The sequence below is a fragment of the Anolis carolinensis genome, chromosome 5 (assembly GCF_035594765.1).
Source record: "Anolis carolinensis isolate JA03-04 chromosome 5, rAnoCar3.1.pri, whole genome shotgun sequence".
NCBI lineage: Eukaryota > Metazoa > Chordata > Lepidosauria > Squamata > Dactyloidae > Anolis > Anolis carolinensis.
The window spans coordinates 165,767,696-165,785,236 of NC_085845.1; the positions used below are offsets into that span (position 1 = coordinate 165,767,696).

The 17,541-nt window shown below is 39.0% G+C and overlaps 1 protein-coding gene across 1 annotated transcript in view; it reads left to right on the plus strand.

Annotated features, from left to right (window-relative positions):
- Positions 1-17,541, plus strand: part of apaf1 (apoptotic peptidase activating factor 1) — a 63,291-nt gene that overhangs the window by 42,402 nt on the left and 3,348 nt on the right. The window contains exons 16-25 of the mRNA XM_003221102.4: positions 1,025-1,150; positions 3,100-3,261; positions 5,397-5,525; positions 6,868-6,993; positions 7,610-7,729; positions 9,475-9,600; positions 14,669-14,794; positions 15,775-15,894; positions 16,208-16,333; positions 17,153-17,278. Coding sequence (XP_003221150.1) covers positions 1,025-1,150; positions 3,100-3,261; positions 5,397-5,525; positions 6,868-6,993; positions 7,610-7,729; positions 9,475-9,600; positions 14,669-14,794; positions 15,775-15,894; positions 16,208-16,333; positions 17,153-17,278 — 1,287 coding nt within the window. The remainder of the gene's footprint in view (positions 1-1,024; positions 1,151-3,099; positions 3,262-5,396; positions 5,526-6,867; positions 6,994-7,609; positions 7,730-9,474; positions 9,601-14,668; positions 14,795-15,774; positions 15,895-16,207; positions 16,334-17,152; positions 17,279-17,541) is intronic.

A 17,541-nucleotide genomic window follows, 5' to 3' on the forward strand; every position in this document is an offset into this window, starting at 1 on the left:
TGTTTACAGTGAACTCTGCAAAAAATAGAAAAAGTTTGATTTTTAAATGCATTTTACCCGGGGTCATGTAAAAATTCTCCAGGCAGACAGGAGTTACAAGTGGAAAAAGTTTTAGAAGTTCTGATCTGGATGACATGATAAATCACAATGAAGCAGGAATGTATGAACCTTTCCCGATTAGAAGGTATAACTTCTTGGTTACCATTCAGTAATAATGTGTAAATATGGTCTCAGATTACTATTTGATTCTGCTTGACTTCAAGTCACTGGTTAAAATGGTATTGTTCAGATAACATTAATGTTCAAATTTATTCGGAAAGTGCCTTGAAGTATTTTGGTTCCTTTGTTTGTTTTTTAAATACTTTGGGGATGTGTTTATTGCTTTAGATTGTTTTATTAGTGTTTGCTTTGTAAGATGGTGCTTAACCTTGAGAATCTCATTCAGGAGAAAAGAGTGAGATAGAGATATTTTAAATAAATACATATGGATGTTGCTACTTCTGGATATAATCCCAGTTCTTGTCCCCCCCCCCCCCCCACTTTTTTTATTTACTTCACAAAAATCTATGTAGTTCATGCTGACTGTTTGCAGTGTGCCCAGAATTTTTGAGCATTTTAATTGCTTCTAATCATGATATGTATTTAGATGATAATGATTAACTCTAATTAAAGAGAGGCAGGAAGATTTAAGTGGACTATAGAAGCATGCTAAAGACCTAGAAATTCTTAGGTGTCTCTTAGCTTTAAAAATAGCAATATTTTATTGGCACTTTTTCACTTTCATGGGGTTTCTGTGCCAGCTGACTGTACTCTGTTATAAATCTTATATGTCGAATAATGGAATGTGTTTTGATCAGGGAAAACTAATTGTTTATAGTAAAAATTGTGTAGCATTTTTTTTCTTTTTGCCATGTCATACAGTGATTATCCTATAAGAGAAATTTTGAATTAATTACTTCTTCATTCTTTAACATTTTTAATGTTTTTTTGTTTCCCATCTTCTTTTCTATCATTTTAAATGCAGCTCTGGGATTTGAATAAAAAGTACTGTCGCAATACGCTATTTGACCACAGCAGTTCTGTTACTCACTGCAGGTTCTCTCCAAATGATAAATACATTGCTAGTTGTTCAGCAGATGGAACTTTAATGGTATGTTTTGAGATCCCCAGTTGTGCTGTTCAAAGTCAGATTCAACCACCTTCTGCTTGTGTTCTGTACTGGAAGCTAGTTATACAATCTTTTAAAATAAAATTAAAATTCCAACCATGCATCCTGTCCATGGTTATGCAGTCTCTTTGCCCCTTAACTTCTTTCTCACCCTGTACCACTGCTAACTGTTGGAACTTTGTGCATATCTCTACTACACATTGTGATGTAATATAAAAACATTTCTCATATTATATGCTTCGTTATTTGCATTTAATGTATATAGCTGGATTTGTTTAAGCTCCAGCAATGTGCAAGGGCATTTAAAAGTTTGATTTTTTTCTGTTACATTGCAATGTACATTACAGTACCATGAAGTCTTGTTACGATGTTTCAATGAGAAGTTGAAAAGTACCAAGATCGCTGGTATTCATAAACAGATACTGTATTTCTTCAATTCTGAGATGCACTCCGCCCCCTCTTCCAAGTCCTCCACATTTCCCGGCATGGCCCGGCTGGAGCAGAGGCAGAAGCCGGACCTGGTCACTTCTTCCAGGCTCTTGCTGCCGCCACTGCTGTCCTTCCCTCTCTCACCCACCCTCCCTCGCTCACTCATCCGGCTGGAGCAGCGTTCCTTCTTCCCTGGCAACCAGAGCAACATGGCGGGCCCGGAGGAAGGGCCCAGCTGGTGCTGGTAGGGAAGGTAATGGCGTTCCATGCAGTCATGCCGGCCACATGACCTTGGAGGTGTCTACGGACAACGCCGGCTCTTCGGCTTAGAAATGGAGATGAGCACCAACCCCCAGAGTCAGACACGACTGGACTTAACGTCAGGGGAAACCTTTACTTTACCTTTTTTTTACAATTGAAGAAATATTGTAATAGGAAAAATGTCAAGTGATATTAAATGCAAGCAACACATTATTATAGTATATTTTAAAACAATTCATCACTGTAAGAAATGCAATTCATAAGGAGACTATGTGGTTATATGAATATGTTTGTTGATTTTTCACAACAAAATGCTATGGTTGCCAATTATTTCTGTAGATGGAATTTAAAGCACAGCATTTGATTGCACATTTGCAAGAAAGCAAAGGTTGCCCTGTGCTTTTTACACCCAGGGACTATTCACACCACACAGTTATAGTTCTATATTCTACTTTAACTGCTGTGGTTCCATCCTATGGAAACTTGGAATTTGTAATTTATGTAGAGAGAAGTGTTTAGAATTCTCAGCCAGAGAACTTTAGTGCCTCTGCAAAATACAAACCCCAGAATTCCATAAGTTGCTGCCCTGACAGTGGAATGTGGCACAACAATTATGTAGTGTGAACAGCACCCAGATATTACTGAATATCTGAGATGAGTTCCAAATACTTGTGCACAGATCATTATATCTGACATAATGCCCATTATTTTCCTCATATACTTTTATGCACAGTCACAAACTGCACAGCCAAGCAAAACTAACTGGATAATTCTGTCTCCATTTGACAAATATTAGTGGTAGATCAATATAGACTCTAGATAAACTAGATGTAGGAAATTGAAAATAAACTTAGTTTTCTCATTTTAATCAATATTTTTTTTTACATGGAAAACATACAGTACAATATAATCCATGGTTTCTGCAGGGAATACGTTCCTGATTTCGCATAGATATGTGAGACTGCAGAAAATAGTGAACTCCATTGAAATGAAAGCCCAAGAATATCATAGAATCTTACTGGAGGACCTAAAAATGCATAGCGGACATAATTCGTTGGACATGGATAAATAAAACAACAGATACTGTCCCCCACAGATATGGAGGTCATACTGTACCAATAAATAACTGAAAATATTGCTTGCTTTTGAATTTGGGTACTTGCAAATATCTTAAAAATGAAAAAAAAAAACCCCACAAATTTAACACTAACTCAGTATGTTTATTTTATTTATATCTAAAGCTTTGGTATGCCCAGTCAGCAAATAAACGAAAAACTGTTGACATAAGAGGCAACTTCAGGAATGTGGATGAATACCAAGATGACATGGAAGTGTTAGTGAAATGTTGTTCATGGTCATCTGATAGTACTACAATAGTCGTAGCAGCCAAAAACAAGCTTTTTGTAAGTATTTAAGAGCATGTCACTAGTAGTGTTTTTCTTTTTTTCATTGCTATTTCAGATATTTGAAATTCTTGTATATCCATTCTATCTTTTTAGAAAGAGAAAAATGCTTTCCTATCAGGCCATTGATACTTGATTCTCCTTAGAAGGCACTGCTATATTTTTAAATGTGGAGGAAGACAGGTGTGAGAGAAGGAGAAAACACATATCTGAAGAATCTATTAATCCTGCTCAGACCAAGGTCTTGATTAGGGATGGGGGAACTTTGGTCCATCAGATGTTTATGCACTGCAGATCTCTAGGGCTAATGGAAGTTGTCATCCAACAACAATTGGAAGACCACATGTTTCCCGCTTCTGGAACACTGCCTTTGGTCAAGCGCTATTCTTCAGGCAAGAATTATTCCAGTAGAGTAGCCTGTGCTCTGAGCATGTAAACACAAACAGAGAGATACATACACTTTTTGCCTGTTTTTAGCTAACTCCATTTTCCCCCTTTTGGAATTACTCACATTACAGCAGGGTTTTTATAGGGCAAATTGTTGTCCTCCCATTAACCTGACCTCCAGCCTTCGACAGCAAAAGGTAGCACTTCAGTTATACCATTCTATACTTTAGTTTTAATATCAACCAGTTAAATACTGCCAGACAATATAGGCAGTGCCCCCCATCCCCGATAAAGCAGGACAAATAATAACTATAGTGTGCTTCATCATTACCAGTGTTAACTATATTTAATGTTAACCAGAGTGTAAAGCTGATTAACAAATATTGCCTAAGTTGAATATGATAATTCTTAACCACAGTAATGTTTTTGCTGGCAAAATGTTGAGCTGCATTTAAGCAAGTAGATTTGAACAATAAAAATGAGATACTGTATATGGTGGGAGTGTGAAAATATTATTATATCTGCACTCATTCCAAGTACAGTTATGTTATTTTTATAATAAGCAGCTCAGTCAATGTCTATATGGATGTACTCTTGTAAGGAATAAAATGTTTTAAACATTTTCACAAGCATATTTGGATCCTCTGATTTGCCAGATTTCTAAATAATTCTGGTTTATTGGGCACAAAGCAACATACTGCTGTAAATCAGCATGAACAGCTGAACAAACTGCAGGCCATCCATCCATGCTTTGCAATCATGATGTCCAAACCTGATAATTTGGTTTGTTTATCTTGAGTAGCCAGAGAAATAAACATATTACAAACTGCTTTTTCTCTGACTTCTTGTGTTATGCAAACATTGTTAGCCTTTTTTAAAAGTATGTTTGGTTTAGAAAATAAAATGTTAACTCTTTGAAATATTTCAGCAATTTTTACAAAAATGATCAGAATAGGAAGCAGAACAATTATAGTTAAAATTAGAGATTATTTTAATGAATTTATGGAATAATTTGTTTTGGAGGATTTTACACTTGAATTCTTAAACTGTTTTAGGAATTCATACTGACATAGTAATGCTTTTTATTCAAGCTTTGATAATTCAGCTTTTTAATTATAGTTTGCAGAAATAGTATGCTTTTAAGGATTAGTCGTAGAACTCGGAAATGTTTTCCTCTTTAATGAATGTTAAATCTGTTAATAGTCTATTATTTATTATAATGGCATTTATGGTTTTAAAAGTTAAATGGCTGAGATAATTTCATGCTAATAAAAAGCATTATACAGAATGTGTTGATGCAGTTTTAATTTGTGGAGCGCTTGTAGATAGGAACCTTTTTGGACTGATGGACAGCACTGGTCACAGCATAAATGATCCTAGAATTTAACCATCTTTGATCAGTAACAGTCATTGTAAGAAAAATGTAATCCGCAGTTATGGCCCAAATCCAATGTCATACTAAAAGATGTTAGCTTGGAAGGACTGCCATCTCCTTCTCCCTGTAGTTCTCTCTACCTCCCCCAGATCTGTTCTCCAGTGTTTCCTTGTCCTCCAGAATGGGTGTTGGTTTAAGGACACACAGGTAGAGGTGCTGCAAGTGGAAAGGAAGTTGATCCCCCTTATGCTGACAGAAGCACTTTGCCAGTTAAACAAAACCATTGATTTTGACAATTTACTGTGACTAGTAAGACTACTTTTGTCCTAAAATGTCTACTACTGTTGTCTTAAATTGTCTATGATCTTTTCAGCGTACTGATACCAAGATCAGTACTTCATTGCCAGAAGTCCTTATAAACCACCACTATACTATTCAGTATTGTGATTTTTGTCCAAATAGTCAGATGGTGGCGGTTGCTTTATCAAATTATTCTGTTGAGGTAAGTAACTGTGTTTAATAAAATGTCCTTTCCATTTGTTCTGATGGACGGTTTTACAGTAGGAAGGTGGGAGAACAACTGCAGTTTTTGCTTATAAGAAATATGAAGATTGTGTCCCTTTTACATACAGGAAGGGTGGCTTGGGACTAAGATTCTGGAGTTCAAAGGTCAATCACAATAAACAGTACTTATCTTAGGTGCACCAGTAGTCTCACTATGTAGAGGACAGTTTTGTATGTTCATATAACTTTGCCATAGACTCATCTGATAAGTTAGAGCTATTTCAGATGGAAGAGTTTCTACTTTTTCCTGAAAGCTGTTACTGGTTGCTTTTAGATATTGATCAAAATCTTCAATATACTCTGATTATCACTCTAATCTATAAATAGTTAGAACACTTGGATAAATAGCATCATCCACTAGTAAAGTATACCTACTGTTTGTGCTGGAGTTTTATTTATGGTTTTTTAATCTAACCATTTTAGAGGGGAAAATAATGACTTCCTCTAAAACGTATGCATTTTACTCAACAAGACTTTAGTCTTTCTGAATCACCACCTATATTTTCTTAAAAGAAGTCTTTTAAAAAAGTATAGCATATACAATCTTGTAAAATATCCAGTGTATTAAAATAATCAGACTGGTGTATTTCCATTTAGAAGTTCTGAAATTAACGTGGCACTTTTTGTCATGAGAGCTGAGCATGTTTCTTGCTACTATACATTTGTATTCATTTAAAATATTATAATTGTTTCTATCTAATCATTTAATATAGATATCATCCACTAAAATTTAATAACTAAATAAGACATTTCTGTTTCCTTAGTTAACATGGAAGTGATGATTCTAACTCCATTGGAATTGATTGTATTCTTGCAAGTAGACATTATGTGGGACTTGGATCATTTCTCATTTGCCTCCATAGTCTTCCGTTGCAATTTACAGTTGCTACAATATGCATTACATGGGATTGTCCTGCTTTAAGAAATAAATCTGCATGAATGTTAATTTGTATGAGCCGTTCGCCTCTTTGAAGTATTGAACATTATGTTTTATGTATATATAATTACATATTTTATTTTCTATAAAACATCTGCTAACAGCCTACTCTAGAAGAGTGATCTAATATTTTAATACCACATATTATAGAGTATTTAGCTTCTCAGTTCTTTTGTTCAAAATTCATTACCAAAGGATGGTATGCAGAGAAGTAGCTGTGGCAAACTGATTCTGCATTGTCGTTTTTATGTTCATATGTGGAAAGTAGAAAAGAAAGATGCCTGAAATAGCCACCAAAATATAGTGCATCTTAGATTTTCAAACTGTTTTGTATTTGCTTCAGATATGGAATATTGAATCCTGTTCCAAAATAGCGGACTGTCGTGGACATATGAGCTGGGTGCATTCTGTGACATTTTCTTTTGATGGTTCTTTATTCCTCACTTCTTCTGATGACCAAACAATAAGGGTAAGCCTATCATTTTCCAGGTATTTTCTAAGAATTCTCTTGCTTGTTTAACATGAGGCAACAGGGAAATTAGTGTAATTGGCCTCTTTCACTATCCCATCCATCTATAGATTTCCAAGATATTTCGTAATTAATATTCAGAATTGTAAACAAGCATACACCAGGCATGGGCAAACTTGGGCCCTCCAGGTGTTTTGGACTTCTGTTCACATTCTATTTCTGTCATCAGTGGAACCCAGAGCAAAGTTTGTTTATCTAAAGACTGGCAATAAATGTGTGGGGAAATATCTGTTGGACATACTGTCTTGATTTTGTGTGTGTGTGTATGTTTACGTATATGTGCCTTCAAGTACTGTACATATATGTTTCTATTACGTAATAGCCAAGTAATCTAAAAGTATACTTTAATTGAATAACATAATATATTAGATATATTGCTTCCCACAAGAATATTTATTTGAAAAAGAACAAAAAGTAAAACTATGTTTTTTAAAAACATACAACTGTATTAAGGTTGTCTATCCTAAGTAGCAGCTATATATTTAAATTGTGGATTTGTTTGTGGTCAGTGTCTTAAATTATGACCTTGTAGAATTTCTGCTGCTGTTTTCAACAGATTTGGGAGACAAGTAAGGTATGCAACTTCTCTGCTATTGTGTTAAACCGTGAAATAGACGTTCTGTTTCTGGACAGTGACGTGATCATCTTAGCCATTGATAGTTCAAAGCGTCTGCAAGTAAGTATGTTTGAGTGCTCTAAATAATACTTGTTTTGGCTTCTATTGAATTATTCTGTTCTATAAATGATTAAGCTGCATTTTATCATCTCTAAACACAGAAAAATTCAATAATTATCCATGCTGAATCTAGACAACCAGATGGACTTTTTAATCACATTCATACTTGCCTCCAACAGATAGTTTTTTCTCCCACCCTGGACCTTCCACAGATTGATTTGAATTGAATAGGAATTTTACTGAGAGACTATGTGTATGCTGTTCTCATTATAACTCCTGTTTTACTCATGTGAAAAAAACTAAGTTGAGTGGGGAAGCAAAGTAGGTAACGTGCTTGGTTCTTATATTTCATCAGCTGCCTATACTGGGTCTTCATTTGTGTTAGGTGCCATAGCTGTTTTATGAATGCAGGTTTCTGCTTGTTGGAGATGGAGGTAGGAATGTATATATCAAGTTCTTAAGCATCAGGGAGGAGAATATTAATAGTGCAGAACCTTGTTTGTCATTACCGATCATTACATTTCATCAGAATAACATGGTAGAAACTGGAAAAAAATAACTTTATTAATTCTTGAGGTGTTAGGACGCTCAATCGGACTGCCTCTGAATATCTCAAATTTTGGTAGGCTCATTAACATCTATTTTGTTTAAATTTTAAAAATACGGGAACTGTGTAATGGGACAATATATGCATGATATTCCCCCTCATTCTTCTTTTTAATGTATTATTGCTGTGGATATTGATAAAGTAGGAAATAAAAAGGCTGCTGTTGTGTTGTGATAATTATTATTTCTATATATAAGTAAATAGTTAAGGCTTTTAAAAAAATCATTACAAACTTTTTTGTAGACATAGAATTATTTCTATAGATAAAGATGAGCTCTTAGGCATTCACTCTATTAAAACAGATTGAAAAGAAAAAAAGAATGAGGTGTACAAATCACATCCATTCTCCACACATTTGGATTTTGACCATTTGTGTCTCTTTAGAGCAGGTCTGCACACCCTGCATCCCTCCAGGTCTTTTGGACTTCACCTCCCAAAATTCATGGCCACTGGAACAGTTCTTAGAGCAGTGGTTCCCAACCTTTGGGCCTCCAGGTGTTTTGGACTTCAGCTCCCACAGTTCCTAACAGTTGGTAAGCTGGCTGGGATTTCTGGGAGTTGAAGTCCAAAACACCTGGAGACCCAAAGGTTGGGAACCACTGTCTTAGAGATTCTGGGAGTTGGAGACCCAAACACCTGGAGGGCTGAAGGTTGTGCAGGCCAGTTTTAGAGCTTTGTAAATATTGTTACCGACCTAGGATTGTATACAGATTTTTATTAGCATAGTATCATAATTTAGTTAAAACAAGTTTGTAAAGTTGATGAAATTCTGAAAGCTAGTCATGGAAAGACATAATAAACTGTACCAACAATGTAATTCATATGTGTGATCACTGGAAATCACATTAAGCTCCAAGAGAGGCTTGGATTCAAATTCCCATTCTATCATATATGCTGTGTAATCTTGGACCAATCTTAACCTATATTATAGAGTTGTAGAAATAAAAGCAGTGGTACAGAACCATGTACTCAATACCTATTTATTTGGAGGAACATATGTAAGAGTAACAGGCACTTAAATTGACAATGTGATTAAATTTTACACTGAGAAGCATTCAGGCACTTTTTTTAGGTTTATGTATTCTTTAGAAAAATACTGTATTATGTTACTCTTTTTCAATTATCTGTTGTTTTCTAGCTTATTAGTGGATACACAGGCAATACCATTTATTTGACCAAAGAACAAGATTCTTTAATTTGCTGTTGCTGCTTGAGCCATGACCGGAAGGTTGCAGCATTTGGAGAAAATAATGGAACAGTAAAGGTAAGTAGTAACTTATTTTATGAATGAGTTCTCTTTGCTTGTGTTCTCTGCTTGTTATTGTTTAAAGTCCAGTGCAGTTTAAAAAAAATAACAACAAAATTTTTCAAAAGCACAAAATGGCACTTGTAGCATCATAGCCAAAATCCAGGCCATTTTCAAGGGCAACCCCACGTAGAGTGCATTGCAATAATCCAGTCTAGAGGTAACTAAGGCATGGACCACCATGGCCAGATCTGACTTCTCAAGGCACGGTCGCAGCTGGCGCACAAGTTTTAATTGTGCAAAGACCCTCCCAGCCACCGCCGACACCTGAAGAGATGCAGACAGTCATGAAAACCTTCCTGGCTGCCTGCAACGCCATGAAGTAGGCCTTTGTGGCAGCTCTATCCCGTGTTTGGTCAGAGACGTCACAAGATGTTCGCCAGCGGCACTCTAGTCTCCTTCTTGCACGTTTCATCTCTGCCAGCTCCCCGGTAAACCAGGGTGCTGAAGAGACTCTGTGCAACAAGAGGGGACGTTTAAGGGCGATCATGTCTATTGCCCTGGTCATCTCGCTATTATAGCAATCAACCAAGGCATTGACAGGATCGTCAGCCTCCATGGCAGGCAAATTCCCAAGAGACCTCAGGAATCCATCAGGATCCATAAGCCTCTTGGGGCGGACCATCTTAATGGGTCCCCCACCCCTGCGGAGGTTTGAGGTCACAGTGAGTCTTAAACTGATCAGGTAATGGTCGGACCATGACAATGGAAGAATAATTTGCTCTTCCACTCCAACCAAACCATCGCTCGCAACAAAAACTAGGTTGAGTGTATGTCCAGCTTGATGAGTGGGACCCGATATTACTTGGGACCGTCCCATGGTCGTCATGGTGGCCGTGAATTCATGAGCTGCACTTGTTAAGGTGGCCTCAGCATGAATGTTGAAGTCACCCAGCACAATCAGTCACTGGGAACCCAACACCACGCTAGGGACCACCTCTGCTACCTCAGACAGGGAGACTGCTGTGTCGTGGGGTGGACAGTACACTAGCAGAATCCCCAAACTGTCCTGGGTTCCCACCTTCAAGTGGACGTACTCAAACCCAGCAGATTGCGAAACAGGGCATCTGACCAGGGCGATGGACTGCCGAAAGACCACTGCAGCCCCACCCCCCGGGCCTGGCCTACTCATGCACCCCGAAACCCGGAGGACAAAGCTGGGTAAGACTTACTCCACCCAGCTCATCCAGCCAGGTCTCAGCGATGCATGCCAGATCCGCCCGCTCATCCAGGACTAAATCCTGAATGATTGAAGATTTACCGTTGATGGATCTGGCATTAAGCAGCAGGACCTTCAGCCTGGAGGGGTTGCCAAGAAGGCTACCACACCTATCCTTCTCCAGGGTCACAAGAACCCTGTTGTGCTTCTCTCTGGGAATCCGATGACCGCACTTCCTCCTCCCCCACATGACCTCGATAGGGCCCTCCTGTCCCGGTTCCCACCCCCCAGGGAAGTAGGCTGAATGGAAGTATCATTAAAGAGTCCTAGTCAGCTCTCTGAATCCAAGGAGCTGTGAGGATTCCTAGCATGACTCGAGTCTGGTGAAAGGGACAGGTGAAAACTACTGGGGGGTGGGGAATGAAGGAAGATTGGGCAGGGGTACCTGAATGAAAATTTAAAGGGGGAACAGACCTATCCAAAGAATTAAACATGACAATATCCTTGGGCTTAATTGGGGCTTGAGAATGTAAAGCCAGGTCAGCCATGAGAGGACGAATCCAGGGGTCCACCATTACTTTTCTAATGGTGATGCCCCATACGTACAGCCGAGACCTGAGTGCCCATAATTCTTTCGTAATGAAATTGTCCTCAAAGGTAGTAATGAGGCGTATCAAATGATCATAAGATTGACAGTCCTTATATAGCCAAGTGATGGTCTTGACCTTGACTTCTCTCAGGCTCTTTGATAGAATTTGGGCCAAGGACCTCTGAATCGCTCTTTTTGAGGTCCATCTGCCCCTGTGCAGTCGAGAATCTCTAATTTCAAACACCAGTTGTTCCGACTGAAGAAGATGTTGATGGCAGCGCATTGCGAGCGAAGGATAAGAATCCGTATCTGACGGAAGATTCATAGTCTGCCTCAACGCTCCCGAGTCTAACTCTATATTCCCATCCCTACTGTACCCTATTTAATCACAAGAAAGCCTTCCCTCCCCATCACCATCCCCGCTTTCCAACGTTACTTCCTTGTTAAACTTTTGTTGCCCAGTCTCTCCCTCCCCATCCAGATCTGACGGCCAACTGACCTCCGTTGGATTAATAACCATAGTTTTCTCTTCCTTAAAGATATCATACTGTCTGGAATTATTTACCAGCGATGAAACCATACAGTATGACATCTTCAAGGAAGAGAAAGCCCTTTGAGCTGATGAAATCTTGTGATCATTGCCTAGTAGTATATAGTAAATGGTGATTACATCTGCCAGAAGAACGAGTGAGCTGTGCATCTTCAGAGTAGATCAACCCTACTTACAGTTTCATCAGGACAAGTCGGACATTTCCTTCTTTCTTAAAGTCGCTGGCTGTCCATATCAATCAGGACATTATGTTGCCTGTATTGCCATTATGTCAGATAGACCTTAGCTTTCTATGTGGACAAGATTGCAGGATTCTGCAATTCTCAAAGATGATTTTGTCTAATATTTTGCAAAGTGAAAAGAACTGCCAGTTTTTTTTACAGCATTTTTAAATGTGTGTTTTTTAGACAATTCATCTGGCTTCTGAACTGGCTAGAAAGGATCATTCAGTCTGTATCCACTCCACATAGTTTGAGACTATGTTGGTTACCTTTCTCAAGAGTATTTTACTGGAAGAACTCTATAAAAGCTGTGTGGTTCTAGCCCTTGACCTTCATTTCTCATAATAATAATAATAATAATAATAATAATAATAATAATAATAATAATAATAATAGTGCGGTTTTCTGGCATTGTGTATTTCTGCCGCTTCTGTGACTGTTTGGGTTTTGATGATTCCGTAGCCCACTTGTCGATGGATGTCCAGAATCAGCAGCATCCACCGCGGTCCTTTTTATCCTGGGCGACGACCGAGCCAGTATAGACTTCGTTTGGGTTTGATTCTCCATAATGCTAATGGGTTAGGTGCTCTTGGTTCTGCTCCTCAGCTGAGGCCCCTCTGGCTTGGTTGGACCTGCCGGTAGTTACAGTACCGCCAGCACAGCCCTCAGTCATCATTGGAGCAGTTAAGCCCCCCCACCACGTCAGGGGGGGGGGCAGTAAAGAACTGGTGGGATCACAAACCTGCAACGGTTGTGGAAAATGAACACGCAAAGATACTGTGGGACTTCAGAATCCAGACTGACAAAGTTCTGGAACACAACACACCAGACATCACAGTTGTGGAAAAGAACAAGGTTTGGATCATTGATGTTGCCATCCCAGGTGACAGTCGCATTGATGAAAAACAACAGGAAAAAATCAGCCGCTATCAGGACCTCAAGATTGAACTTCAAAGACTCTGGCAGAAACCAGTGCAGGTGGTCCCGGTGGTGGTGGCACACTGGGTGCCGTGCCAAAAGATCTCAGCCGGCATTTGGAAACAATAGACATTGACAAAATTACGATCTGCCAACTGCAAAAGGCCACCTTACTGGGATCTGCACGCATCATCCGAAAATACATCACACAGTCCTAGACACTTGGGAAGTGTTCGACTTGTGATTTTGTGAAACGAAATCCAGCATACCTATCTTGTTTGCTGTGTCATACAACGTCGTTGTGTCAATAATAATAATAATAATAGTAATAATTTTATTTTTGTACCCCGCCATCATCTCCCCAGAGGGACTCGGGGCGGCTTACAGATATAAAACCAGCATACAGTATACGGTTTTACAAAAACACACAAGTAAATACACACACACACACACACACACACACACATTACAGACTGGATGCTCAGTCTAGGGCCCGCTTTTGGGAGAGCAGTGTTGTTTATTGCTTAGTATGACATTCCTTCCCTCTGGGTTGGTAGCTTACTATTCGTCCATTTGTGTGGATCACAGAGACCAAGGGCAGGATGCATACCTGTAAGTTTTAAGTAGCCACCTGTGAATTCACACAACCCTGCCCATCCTCCCCTCACCATGTCTGCTTTCCTTTAGATCAGTGGTTCTCAACCTGTGGGTCCCCAGATGTTTTGGCCTACAACTCCCAGAAATCCCAGCCAGTTTACCAGAGTTAGGATTTCTGGGAGTTGAAGGCCAGAACATCTGGAGACCCCCAGGCTGAGAACCACTGGTTTAGATCTATGGATGCTACTGCTTTGGCATCCATGGAACTGAGGGTATAGGCAATGACGAGGGTATGAGGCATCTAAGAGTGGACGGGGTTAACACCAAAAATCTTACAAAACAAATTTAGAAGTTGCACAAGCACAGATAACCCAGTGGGTTAAACCCTTGTGCCAGCAGGACTGCTGATCTGAAGGTTGCCAGATCTAATCCGGGGAGAGCGCGGATGAGTTCTCTCTGTAAACTCCAGCTTCCCATGCGGGGACATGAGAGAAACCTCCCACAAGTATGGTAAAACATCTAAAACATCTGAGTGTTCCCTGGATAATGTCCTTGCAGACAGCCAGTTCTCTCACACCAGAAGCAACTTGCAGTTTCTCAAATTGCTCCTCACACACACACACACACACACACACACACACACACACACAAGATGACCACTCAAAGTTACAGGTATGCAACCAGTCTTTTCATCATTAAGCTCTTAGCACCTTAACATCCTACCAAAAACTTTAGGAAATGTTGCTGTGTTAATATAAAGTAGGCTGAATGAGAACTGAAAACTATATTGGAAAGCAAATTTCAATCGATTTGGTTTTTTTTTTTTCCTTTTTGGTTAGGCAATGCCAATAACCTAGTCCTTGGTTTTAAAAAAATCACATTCATTACACTAGAGCTTCTAAATAATATTTGGGTGCTTCATTCTCTGCTACTATGTTTTCCTTTGTGTATACTATGAATTTCTCACACATGTCTGGTCTTATTTTACAAAGGTCTTAAGTCTGCAAAATGGAAATACTTTAAATTCTAGAACTGGACACAGAGAAGCTGTACAACACTGCCAGTTTACTTCTGATGGGAAAACACTTATTTCAAGCTCTGATGACTCGACTATACAGGTGTAGGAATATTTGAACTGTTGTTAGAATATATGTAATGTTTTGGATAAATTAGGTTCTGTCTAGTAAGATGTCAAATCTCTCTGAAATTTATGATGATGGTATGGGCAAATTTCTTTTTTTATAAACTTAAAATACCATCTGAGAATGTATGTGTTATGAAAAAAGTAACTTCCAAATTTGTAATGATTGGAGATTACTTCAGATACATTGTTTTGAGACTTTTGACATCAAATTAGTCCGCGATTTTATTTTTAAAACTATTTTTTATGGTATTAGTGGGACATGCGCCACTGAAGATAATAAAAAAATCTTTTTGTTTTTTGATAAAATAGTGCATTAGTATCTAAAAATAAAAACCAGTGAACATTGCCATTTGCCAGGGGCACTTTGCATGGCAGGGGGTTGGACTAGATGGCCTATGTTGTCTCTTCCAACTCTATGATTCTATGAAAATGGAAAAAGATATTATCTAATGTGCCCATTAAGCAGTCTGGTCAATATAGCTAGTGCCAGACCTTCCCTAGAATTTGAATCTTAGAACTGGGATCATTCGTGCAGGAGGCATGTGCTTCAAGATTTTGGAAACAGAATTTAACAGGAAGAAAGTCTAGCATTCCTTCCCACAGAACTTGTGCTATGCTGCCTCTGCTCTGCCTCCTGGCTTGCAGAAACATAGGAGCCATACTAGAGGAGTCCAAAGCATATTTAATGTGTATAATATACAAAACCTGAGATTCTGAATTGTCAAGCATAGCTACAGTGATGAACTACATCATAGTAGCTAGTCTTGCAGCAACTACTTCTCTATAGGCATGCATAAGTCAGTTTGAAATGACACAAATTCCCAACAAGATGCCAGCCTATGTGAAATAAGCACCTGATCCAAGTTCCTGAGGTCTTTATATTGGTCTTGAAAGAAATAGTGGTGGATGATTTCAAAAACTGTTTTCTTAATCTGTTGTGGCTCTTTTAATCAGGTATGGAATTGGCAGTCAGAGGAATGCATTCTTCTAAAAGGTCACAATGAACGTGTCAAGAAATTTCTTCTTCTAAAAGATTCAAGGCTTCTGTCATGGTCATTTGATGGGACAGTTAAGGTAAATAAGAAATCTTCCTACTGACAGCTTAGATTGGGGCTTGTAGCTAAAATCGCATGGAAGTGAACAAAATTCACATGAAATTCCATATTTGTTCTGATTCTTTAAAAATAAAATTAAGTGCATCCAGAGAAATTATTCAGGGGATCTTTTTAAAATCTAAATTGTAAAATGAACAGTGAATGAAGATATTTGATGTTTTAAAGCCACATGTTACGGATTATTTTGAAAGGAAAACAAAACAGGCACATTGGCATTATTTTTGCCTGTTTTGTACCAAAAGAATTGTTCATGTCAAGATTCTGTATTACAGCTTTGGAACATAGTTACTGGAGAAATAGAAAAAGATGTCATCTGCCATGAAAACGCTATTCTTTCTTGTGCAATTTCACCTGATGCCACTATGTTTTCTACTACCTCTTCTGACAAGACTGCCAAGGTTAGCAATTATTTACAAACACATACTGTACCATTAAAGCAGGCATGGGCAATTTTTTTTTGCCTTGGGGCCACATTGTGGGCCAGGCCGGGAGGGAGGGCGGCTGGGCATACGCTGGGTGGGATGAGCCCATGAGGGCCTGGGAGAGGGCAGGGCCAGGAGGGGGCAGGTCATCCTCAGGTTGTCCTCCTGACATAAGGATGGGGCTGCTCACCCCATCCTTATGCTGGGAGGGAAACAAGACATTTATTTATTTCCCGCTTTTCCCCCAAATTGGGACATGTGGCGATTGCCCCAATCTTCTTCCCCTACATTCCTCCCCTGATCTTCGGGCTATCCTCTCGGCATTATGCCGGGAGGAGAGCGAGACAGGCGACGTCCGAGAGCACTCTGGAGGGCTTTCAAATGCTGTGTGCCTTCCTCAAGCCATCCTCCTAACATAAGGACAGGGCCGTTCACACAGTCCTTATGCCAGGGGGAGGGCGAGACACATGGTGGCTGAGAGCACTCCAGAAGGGCTCTCAGCTGCTGTGTGCCTTCCTCCCCAGTCCTTTCTGCATAAGGATGTGACAGGCCACCGCATCCTTATGCCGAGAGGATGGGGAAAATAAGGAGGGCCTGAGGTAAGTGCCCAGGGGCCACATCTGGATTTCATAAACTACCTACATAGAAAATTTCATCTTTACATTTTGTGAAATACTTTATCAATGTTGATATCTGAGTAGTTGACGACCAAATGTCTCTTACTGTTATAATGCAAGATGAAGTTAAATATGCTAAAATACAAATTAACCAGTATATTTAATTTTAAATCTTCAGATATGGAGTTTTGAAACATCATCAATGCTTCATAAGCTAAATAGTCATGAAAGCTGTGTAAGATGCTGTGCTTTCTCACTTAATAATGAACTGCTTGCCACAGGAGACGACAATAGAGAAATACGGGTATTCCATTTTGTTACTATTGAATTATTTTTTATATACTTTGGGTGGTGGGAAGTATTATATCAAACTTTAGATTATCTACACAGATGGATAATTAGTTAATGGCTCCTTTAGTCTGGTAAGGTCTTCTTTGTGTGTCTGTGTTTTGAAATTGTATTCCTAAAGTAACATGTAGTGAAGAAAGGTGTCATAGAGAGTTATAATCATAGAATTTGAAGAGACCACAAGAGTAATCCAGTCCAACCCTCTGCCATGCACTCCTA